General features: G+C 33.0%; 1 protein-coding gene across 2 annotated transcripts in view; it reads left to right on the forward strand.

The window, feature by feature from the left end:
- kcnc2 (potassium voltage-gated channel, Shaw-related subfamily, member 2) overlaps positions 1-11,378 on the forward strand; it is a 44,744-nt gene extending 33,366 nt beyond the window's left edge. Inside the window, exons 2-5 of one of the 2 annotated variants that reach the window (XM_051108550.1) lie at positions 392-1,322; positions 4,419-4,589; positions 8,159-8,248; positions 10,686-10,799. In XM_051108550.1, the coding sequence (XP_050964507.1) occupies positions 392-1,322; positions 4,419-4,589; positions 8,159-8,220 (1,164 nt within the window). In that variant the 3' untranslated portion in view covers positions 8,221-8,248; positions 10,686-10,799. Of the gene's footprint in view, positions 1-391; positions 1,323-4,418; positions 4,590-8,158; positions 8,249-10,685 lie in introns of both variants that reach the window. The other variant, XM_051108549.1, reaches the window with a different exon arrangement.
- Positions 11,379-11,637: the final 259 nt, after the last annotated feature.

Here is an 11,637-nt window from a genome sequence, read left to right on the forward strand (position 1 = left end):
AGAATTGTAATATAAAAAAAAATCAAATCTATAACATAATTCATATATAAGTATATCATTTTAAAACATTTAAATATATTATTAAATATTTGAAAATCTGATTATATTTTATATAAAAACATACCGTTCGTCCCAACTACCTATAGTTTCTTAGTATATTAAAACACAACTCTGTTTGCCAGTGCTTTCATAGACAAAAGTGACACCTTCACTTAACTGTGTCCATAAAAACACTGCATTTTTATCACCCACCAAATAAAAACAAGGACAAATGCACATTGAATAGCTGAATAAAGACTAATGTCACTAATGGCCACCAGCACCATTCAAGCTATTAAAAAGCTTTCCGACTACTCGCTAACCCCGTCTCTCTGTTTCTTTCTCTTCCCAGTTCATCGCGTTCGCCTCGTTGTTCTTCATCCTGGTTTCCATCACGACCTTCTGCCTGGAGACGCACGAGGCCTTCAACACGGTCATCAACAAGACGGATCCGTTCCGCAACGACTCGCTGACGGACTTCAGCCAGCAGTACGAGATCGAGACGGACCCGGCGCTCACCTACGTGGAGGGCGTCTGCGTGCTGTGGTTCACCTTCGAGTTCCTGGTGCGCGTCACCTTCAGTCCGGACAAGCTGGAGTTCGTCAAGAGCATCCTGAACATCATAGACTTCGTGGCTATTTTGCCCTTTTACCTGGAGGTGGGCTTGAGCGGACTTTCCTCCAAAGCGGCCAAAGACGTGCTGGGGTTCTTGCGTGTGGTTCGCTTCGTGCGCATCTTGAGGATCTTCAAGCTGACGCGCCACTTCGTGGGCCTGCGGGTGTTGGGACACACGCTACGCGCGAGCACAAACGAGTTCCTGCTGCTCATTATCTTCCTAGCGCTGGGCGTCCTCATCTTCGCCACTATGATCTACTACGCCGAGCGGATCGGAGCCAGTCCCAACGACCCGACGGCCAGCCACCACACCATGTTCAAGAACATCCCCATCGGCTTCTGGTGGGCCGTCGTCACCATGACCACTCTGGGATACGGAGACATGTACCCGCAGACGTGGTCCGGCATGGTGGTGGGCGCGCTCTGCGCCCTCGCCGGCGTGTTGACGATAGCCATGCCGGTGCCCGTCATCGTCAATAACTTTGGCATGTATTACTCGCTAGCCATGGCCAAACAGAAGCTCCCGAAGAAGAGGAAGAAACACATCCCTCAGGCTGTGCAGACCGGCTCGCCGTCCTACTGCAAGACGGACCTGAGCACGGCCTGCAACAGCACGCAGGGAGAGCTGTGTTTGGGACAGAGCCGAGGACTGGAGCGACACCGCTCAGGTGAGAGACGTTTGTGCATTTCACGCGATAAAAGACATTGCTTTTTGGGTGTTCATGTACTCTGGATGCTTTGTGTAGAGCAGGGTTTCAAAGTGGGGTTTGATGAAAACCTCAAAATGTGCAAAATATCGTATAAAAGGTGATAAAGTTGTCATAAACATTTCATTTAGGCTTTTATTTATATGAAAACACATACATAGAGCATAGACAAACACAGGAGCTTCTGATATTATAATAATACAAATACATATTCAATATAAAGATGGAAATTGAGAATGAATTGTATGTTTAATAATATGTGATGATAGAACTATAATATGTAATACAATATAATGTAAATATAAATTAAATATAAATATGAAAAAGGAAAATGAAGAAATGCTGCCTTGACAATTGAAAATAATGTAACAACTGAAATAAAATAAACTGAAATACTACTAAAACTAAAACTGGAAAAAAAGAAATTAATTATTTAATAATAATAATAATAATTGTTTTTTATTTTATTTTATTTTATTTTATTTTATTTTATTTTATTTTATTTTTGAAAATAAATTAAAGCCTAAAGAAATATTGTTACTTTTTAAAAAATTCTAATTAGAATTCTAATACTGCTAAAAAATAATAATAGTATAGTATTTATTTATTTAGTTATAAATTTGCAGCTAACTGAAATAAATTTAGGTTAAAATACTAAAGTTGCTAAAAAAAAAAAAACAATCAAAAAAAAGAGAAAAACAAAAAAGAAATAAAAAGAAATTAAAGTCAAAAAGAATTGAAATTATTAGTATTAGTATTAGTGAATATATAGTATTAGTATAGTATTAATGAATACTATAATAATACAAAAATATTATTAAAATAACATGAAAACTTTGAAATGTTAAAAAAAAAGTTGTTAAAAGGTCCTAAAGGTGTCATTTACAGATTTAATTTATGCTTTTATTCTCAAAGCAATCATATCTCTTCCCATGTTTTTGATTAAGTCACTCTATTCATGGCGATTCATTTTACAATGGCTTTATTACTTTTTTTTTTTTTTTTTTTTTTTTTTTTTTTTTTTTTTTGGATCTTTTAAGTTTTGGTTACCTGGACTTTCAGGCTCTCAGGATTCTTTAAAATATCTGAATTTGTGTTTCAATGATTAACCAAGTCTTTTGGGTTTGGAACATGACAGAGGTTTCATTTTTGAGTGTACTATCACTTTAAAAGCAATTGTGATTTAGTGGTTCACATTTCTGTAGTTTAAGTTGTAAATACTGTAAGTCGCTTTAGATAAGTGTCTGCCAAATGCATGTCAATGTAAATTTGTGCTGCTGAGCTTAAAAAAATGCTTACAAATTACAAAGAAAAGTACAATGAAAGTCCATGCTGCTTGTGCGCTATATTCCACTAGTCATATAACAGCTTTTGTGTGAGAAACAGACAGAAATGAGTAAGTTATTACATATTGTAATGCACTGTAGTGTATCAGCCACATGACACATATTAACCAATGGCATGAGCCGTCAACGATGTCATTGTTTTTGAATTGAGACAAGTGGGAAAGAGAGTTTGAACAACATAAATATGGCAATTTTCATGTTGGCTGAACTATACCTACTATCTATTGCACAGAGTTATGAATTCAGGATTTGTATTTCCTGAAGCTGATGTTTCTTGGAGAATCTGAGGATGAGAGGGTGCAGATCTAGCGCAGATCGCCTGTTGCCACGGAGATAAGGGTGCGATGCGTTCAGCCTGGAGACGGGCTGCGTTTCAGTCTGACATAATCACGAGTGGAGACAATAGTGGGAATGTGAAACTGCGTTTTTTCGGAGCAATGCTGGTCAGATTTTGGCAGGCTGTGCGTGCTGCTCATTTACACGTGATGCACTATTGCCGTTCGACAGTTTTCAGGGTGAATGATCCGAGTATTGAACAGTGGGGAAAATCTCTAGAAAATTAGGCCTTAAATTAGCTGTCCAGCTGTTTTTGAACACAAAAATGCCTGTGTGTCAGAAATGCATCCAATCTGTTTCCGATGTATCTGAAATTTGTCTAAAATATTATAAATATTATTTATTATATATTAATATATTATAGAATTATTATATTATTTAAAAAAAAACTAATAACAATTACAAAAGCACAGAATAAACTGAACTTTTATTATTTATTTTATTACTGAAACTTAAACTGAAAAAAAAAAATTAAAACAAAAATCAATATTAAATATTAATTAAATATTATTATGTTATTAAAAAACTAATAAAAATTAAAAGACAAAATCAATATTAGAATATTATTAAAAAAACATTATTAATTATTAAAAAATTATTATTAATATTATTGTTATTATTGTTGTTATTGTTATTATATTTTCATTTTTATTATTAAAAAAACTGCCTTGGCAATTAAATTAAATAACTAACTTAAGGTTAATTTGAGTAATAAAATTACTAAATCTAAAACTGAAATAAAAATAAATTAAAGCCAAAAATGATTACAAAATGACTGAACTTACGATGCAACCTGAAAATATAAAAATAAAAGCTAATAAAAATTATGAATAAATTCTATAATAGTATATACATATTAAAATAACACTGTTCGTGATCGATTGAGAAGTGCAAAAATGCTAATTTAAATGCATATTTTATTTACAGTAACACACTGTGATGGATGTTACAAATGGATGGATCATACAAATGACAAAAAAAGTTCTAAAATGAGTATTGTCATGAGATATTATACATTTAAAGCTGTTTCTTTCATATCCCAGCTCTTTTCCAAAACCTAGTGATGCATAATTTCCATTTGACTTCTGAGTGAAACATATTTTCTGTCTCCTCCCTCACAGAAGTCTGTCTGTGTTGTTATGTTTTCATTAATACATTATTCAGGATCTTTTAAAGCTGTTTTCCTCGTGGGGATCATTAGTTTCGTCCCACTCTCCTTGTTCGGGACACACGGTTACATCTCTGCTTCCGTTGACTCGCTCGTTCGACCCAGTTTCGCTCCTATTTCGGTCCTGTGATTGACCTCTCACCTCTTGTCTCTAGCCGGTCTACGTCCCAAATAAAGCAGCTGTTGTTTCTCACCGTTTCCCACCAGTGCTGTCTGGCGACTGCAGCGCAGGAAGTGACATCACCATGTCTCCGGAGGAGCGGATACCCATGCGGCACTCCAGCACGCGCGAACAGGACCGTCACACCGAAGGAACCTGCTTCCTGTTGGCCGCCAGCGACTACACCTGCACAGCAGACGCAGCCATTCGCAAAACAGGTACCTGATCGACCAATCACAGCACTTCGTTCATCGCATCAGCATATATACAGCCAATCAAAACCCATCTGAACCCGTTTCATCCTTTATTATTAAATATCTGCCATCCATTCATCCATTAACATCGACATTCACTCATGGACGGAAATGAAGGCTTTAACTGTTCACACCAAAAAAAAAAAAAAAAAAAAAACTCTGAGGTTTATGTTGGTCATTGCCAGTGCTAGTCTGTTCAGAATTCATTACTGCTTTTTTTTCTCTTTTTCTTTCTTTTTTTTTTTTTCCACATTTTTTTTACATAAATTACTACCATGATGCATAATTTTTCACAATTTAAATTGTTAATATATATATATATATATATTGTTAAAATTTAAATAAACATTGTATTACAATAATCAATGTAGATTTTTTTTACATAAATTGCTACCATAATGCATAATAACTTTACAATTTAAATTGTGAATATATATATATATATATATAGTTTTACAATCGTGAAAATGACAGTTTTTTTTTAATGTACATTTTTTTTACAATAATTGCTACTATTATGGACAACTTTAAATACTGTATTACTATTATATATTACTATATTACTAATATTATATTACAGTAATTTTTGCAAATTTATTTTTACATAAATTACTACCATAATGCATACTTTTCATAATTTAAATTTTAAATATATATTGTATTACAGTAATTGAATGTAGTTTTTTTTTTTTTGTTTGTTTTTTTACATTAATTACTACTATTATGCACAGTTTCACAGCTTAAATATATTATATTATAGTACTGGGATTTTTTTACATAAATGAGTACCATAATGGATAATTGTTTCACAATTAAATTTTAAAAATATATTATATTACTGTAATAACAAACAAGATTTTTTAACATTAATGACTACCATAATACATATTTATTTCACAATTTCAATTTTAAATGTATATTGTGTTACAGTAATGAGAATAAGATTTTTTCAAAACATAAATTACTACGTAATGCATAATTACTTTACAATTAAAATTTTAAATATGAATCGTATTACAGTAATCAAAATTTATTTTTTTACATGAATTACTATCATGATGCATAATTAAAATTTTAAATAGGTTTTAAAATTAGTTTGTTTTTTGTTTTTTTAACCAGGATGCATAATTAAATAAAATTTAAAAATCTTCTCCTTACTCTTCTCCTGTTATTTTGCTTTCCTAACCATGCATCCTTGCATTTTACGATTTGCATGTTGCATTGCTTTCGCTGTTGTGACTGAACTATTAACCAGTGTGACCCGTAACCAGGCAGATGTTGAGTCGGCGCCTGAGGCCACACGGCCGTACTGTTTGACAGACACAAACGCTAGGCTAATAACCCTACTGGGAGGTTAAACGTGCGGCAGCCGCCCGCCGGGGCCGTGTTTGTAAGGTCAAGCTCTGTCACAGCCTGCCTTCCCTCAACACAAGCAGAGCAAAGGGCCATTAGAAGGTTACAAACAAAACGTAAAACCTACTTATTATTGCTCTATGGCTGTATATGTCAAGCTATAATAATATGTATTACAGGGCCTATATACTTTTTAAAATAAACATAAATTAATTAATTATTAATTAATTATTATAATATAATTAACAATATATTTGATTCAATTATATATAGACTCAGAAATGAGATGCTTTGTGGGAGTTTTGTACAGTTCTAGTTGGCATTTCCATCCAGACTGGCTTTTTTTGAAATATTTGTGTTGAATTTAATTCATACCTTTTCGATCATCATCATCATCATCATCATCATCATCATCATCCCCATGATCATCTTCATCATAATTGGACTGTGTTTTAGTCTTCTGAGACAGTCGTTATCATAGTAATTTGTTTAGAAAAAGGATATGCTTTGATCATTAAGCAGTTTCTCACAATCACCGAACACATGATTTATACACAAACCGCGTTCAGCCATCAAAATAAAACACCAAAACAAGCCAAAATTGTCTCTAATGAATCTTCCAGACGTTATTCTGATCATTCTGATGGCTGGACGCAGTGAATGTGACGTGGTGTGTTTGTGTGTTTGCGTACGCATGTCTCATGTCTCATGTCTCACATGTCTTGTGTTTGTGCTCTTCATGTTGCGTTTCTCTCTCTCACGTCTTAAGGCTCTCTGCGTATCTCTCCAGTGACCTCGTCCTACAGCTCGCCAAACCACTCCCCTGTCCCGCCCATCTGCTGAGGCTACGCCCACTAACGCCCAAAGACCCTGCCTACTGTGGGCAGGGCTATATGTTATCTAGCAGTTATGATGTACTGTACATACTTATATATAGAGTGCTATTAGAAAGTATATCGAAAGTAAAAATTGTGGTGAATCGCACAAAATCATAATACAAAAATTATATTTTGCATAATGAAAATTAAGTCTGTTTTTAGGACTTTTGTTTTGCATTGTGACATTTCAATTTAAATCAATTATTAATACTGTAAAAAGGTGTTTTCTTGGTAATTATTCCCATTATTCTTAGTGATTATTCTTTCTAGAATATCATTTTAGTATATTATAAAAGATATTCAATTCCATAAATTACTTCACAATTTAAATTAGAAATATGTATTGTATTATAGTAATGAAAATTAGATTTTACATTTTTGCATCAGTTATTATCATAATGCATAATAACTTTATCATCTAAATTTTTAAAAAATACATTTAAAAAAGGAATTAAAATGTAATTTTTAAATAAAAAAGGTGTATTTTAAAATGTAAATTGCCACCATAATGCATAATTTCATTTTTTAATTCTTATTTATATAACATATTAATTTATTTATTTATGTTACAGTAAAGAGGGTTTTTTTTTTTTACAATACCTAACTTTAATTTCAATTTGAATATATTACAGAATGAGACTTTTATTTTACATAAATTACTACTATGATGCATAATTATTTCATAATTTAAATCTGAAATGTATATTGTATTACAGTAATGAAAATGAGGCTTTTTCCCACATTACTACCAGTTATTTCACAATTTTAATTTTAAATATTTATTGTATTACAGTAATATATTTTTTTTACATAAATGACTACCATGATGCATTAAATTTAAAGTATGTGTATAATAAATAACAGTAGTATTATTATATAATATTATTAAATCAAGTTATTTTTATTATTAGAACGTACGTTTTATTTATGTGTAAAAAATTTGGAAGGAAACTATGTTTAATTGTCATGACAATAATGTCACAATGCAAAAAATATTAATGGATCTAAAAACTGGCTTCATTTTCTTTATTGTGAGCTCTCCCCATTTAATGTGATTTTCTTTAATTAACCATTTATTCAGGAAGAGTTCAGGTATCTAATTTGACCATAAGCGCGATCAGAAGCAGATGTGATTAGCGAAGGACAAGCTGGCGTGTCTGTGAACTTTCTGTCTGTCTGTATACTTTAAGTGTTGCATGGGCCGCTCTGTCTGCGTCTGCGAGTGAAGGACTGCTGGTTTGCGTTGGACGCATGTTTTGTGTCTGTACTGAAGCGGCATCGTTGCACTGGTTGTACACACAGATAACTGCTCAGAGGTTGTGTTCACGAGGTTCACGCGAGCAGAGGGGAACGTTCGGTCTTAAAGGGAGACGAGACTTGCGAGACTCACAGGTAACATACGCTCTCGTGCTGTGTGATGTCACTGGGGAGAGAGAATGACTCTGATTGGCCAAACCTGATCTGATCGCTCTCAGATGCTGCTGATTCTTAAGGACTATTTATAGAAAACACTTCAAGTCAACATGAAACGCTTTTATGCAGCTACTGCATTTGATTATTTCTCAAATTACAGCTCACTTTAAATCTCACCACATTTACTCCTAAAAACACCTTCCTGGTCTAACTGTGCAAAATAAGTACGTGTTTTACTTACAGAAATCAATGTTTCTTAATATCATTCAGATACTATTATAGTTTAATTAGTATTTTTTAGCTTTATTTTTATTTTAGTACATTTTTTCATTTTTAGTATTTCTTTTAGAAATGTCTAAAAGAAGTTGTATTAATTTTATTTCAGTTTAAATGTAGGTTTTATTTCAGTTTTCAGTTTAATTAAGTTTCATTGAGATAATATTATACTTTTTATTCATATTTTGAATTATTATTTTTTTATTTATTTTCCATTTTAATTTTAGTTTTTGGAGTATTTTTGTTTTTGTCATTTTTATTTTATTTAATATATTTATATAGTTTTTATTATTTCCATTTAGCTTTTACTTTATAGATACAGAAATAATAGTTTTTATTAATTGGTTCTTATTTAGTCTTTTCTATTTTAATTTTTATTTATTTATTTATTTTTTGATATGTCTACATAGTTTTAACAGGTTTATAATTGGGGTATAATTTTTTTTCTTCCAAATGTCAGAAAAAAAACATTTAATTATATTTTGCAAAAAATTAAACCTATAGAAACTTGAATGTTGAATGTAGAAATCAATGCATAAAATTAATTTCTGTATTTCTACGTTTCTAAATTCTTCTCAAAATCAAAAGAATAAATGATGAAAATAAATTTTGCCTACAGAAAATGAAAGCAGACATTACTTACATGTACCTAATTAGAGTCAGCTGTTTAAATTAAATAATTAAATACATTTTTATGAACTGTGCACAGGAATGTGTGTTTAGGAGTTTGGATCTCATGTTGATTTGATCTCATTCTGTTGATGTAAACTGTAGATGCATCAATGAGTCATATATTTATTTTCATGCTTGCAGAAACATTCATAGTCATAACTAATTGAACACATGGTCTGCTTGAAAGTATTCCATCGTTCATTATTAACTGCAGACGGACAGCTCACGTCACCCGAGTCATTCATCTGCATCCTCTGACTTGTGTGTAATTCACATGTGCCGTGTGTGTTTGCAGCTCATGATGTAATTCGGAGATTGTCCTGAGCATCATGTGAGTGAATCTGGAAGGGACGGTTGCTAAGCAACTGCTGTAGGGAGATTTTGTGTCACGCATCCTCGGCATAAACTTCATTTAGCACTTTGTGTCCACACCCTGTGTGCAGTGTGTTACCTGAACAGACACGCAACCGCACACGCTGTTTGCTCACTGTGCACGTCCTGTAAGCGTGGCTGTAAATCACTGATAATCTGTAAAATATATGTGTGCGTGTGTGTGTTTAGAGAAATATGATGTTAAGGTGAATCTCGCAAAGAAATATCCATGTCACATTTCGTCCCAAAATTTAAAAGACAAAATAGAAATTTGCATTGTCATAAGCATATTTTCTTTGAAGTCGAAGTTTACTGTAATGCATTAAATCTGTTTTTTGTTACTTTCTGGACACACTGATTCAAAACTCAGTATAAAAATACTGTCAAAATAATCTCAATGCAAATTTAATTTCCTTTTTATTCATGCTATTTTGCCCAGACATTTGCTTGACAGCATTTATTGGATTTACCTGTTAAAGAGTCATTATGTTAATGACAAGTAAGCACATTATTTATGTTTTTTTATTTATGTAAATTAAATATAAAAAATACTGTCAAAATACATTATATAAATGCAGTTTCTCCTTTTACTCATGTAAAATATTTATTTTTTTAGAGTGAAAGATGCAATATTTTATCTTTTTTCTTTAATATCAAATGGCAAATACTGAGGCTTTTGTGTGATTATATGAACACAATACTGATAAATGAATGCATAAAAAATGAATTATATTTTGCATAATGCAAAATTAACCTATTATGTTAATGACAATAAGGCACATTTGCCTAAACGTAGAAATTAACTGTAATGCATAAAATCTTAATGCACAATGATTTTATTGTATTTATTTTATTAACATATATTCAGTACAAAAAAATTGCCAAAATTCACATGCAGATCTTAATAGACCTGGTTACTTTCCCTTTTTATTCATGCAAAATATAAATATTTATTTTTATTTTCGGCTGAAATTTGACCCAGATATTATTCATGAGATTCACCTGTTAAGACGTGCAATATATAATGTCTAAAACTGTTTATTTTTTGAAGAAGATCAAGAAATGGCAATTGTTGACGCTTTTGTGACGTTTGCAGCTACTGTATCACCTCTGGCTGACGTACAGTTTATATCGGCCAGAGACGGGGAAGGCGGGGCCAGCAGAGACTCAGATGGATTTGATGAATTGGATTGGACAGTCTGGAATAGAATAAGCCTGTGATCGGACGGTTCCGAAAGCGGACGCTCACTTGCGGATCGATCGGACTGCTCACGACCTGTGGAGTTTCCCGTTTTTTCTGTGTGGATACAGACTGCAGCCAGTTTCCTGTTTAAAAACGAGTCGGCTCTCCGTTTAAATGTCGCATCTGTATAAAGGACACACATCCACCTGTGGCTTCCCCTCTGTGTCAGGTAGCAAATCAAACACCCCCTCGAACCCCCTTCCAAGGCCTCTGTCGTTGCAATAAGTGTATTAAGATGTGTAGAGGCACAAGTGTTTAAAAATGAAGTATTAGTGTATCGACTATACTAAACTACAGAGTAGAGAGAGAGTAAACATGATAAGTTTAATAAATGTGACCTTCAGTCATTTATGCTTTTATTTGCTCTAGTATCTCTGGTGGATTCATTGTTGTCTGTGTGTGTGAGTGTTTGTATGTGGGATGCTGATCTCAAATGGGACACTTAAAGGAATAGTTCAGCCAAAAATGAACATTTACTCCCCCATCCAAGGTGTAGATGAGTTTGTCTCATCACCAGGCTTGGCGAAGTGCAGCATTGCATCACTTGCTCACCAATGGATGTGAATGGGTGCCGTCAGAACGAGAGTCCGAACAGCTGATAAAAACATCACAATAATCCACAAGTAATCAATACCACTCCAGTCAAACATTTAACATCTTGTGTGTTTGTAAGAAACAAATCCATCAGTTTAAACTTTTTAAAGTCTTCTATTCATAATATGGCTTTTTCCAGTGAAAAAGTGGTCTGGTCTGAATCAGGAGAGACTGTTTCAAGTACCATTTACAAGCCAAAACAGCTCTAAAT

Source organism: Labeo rohita, chromosome 4 (genome assembly GCF_022985175.1).
Source record: "Labeo rohita strain BAU-BD-2019 chromosome 4, IGBB_LRoh.1.0, whole genome shotgun sequence".
In the NCBI taxonomy this organism is placed as follows: Eukaryota; Metazoa; Chordata; class Actinopteri; order Cypriniformes; family Cyprinidae; genus Labeo; species Labeo rohita.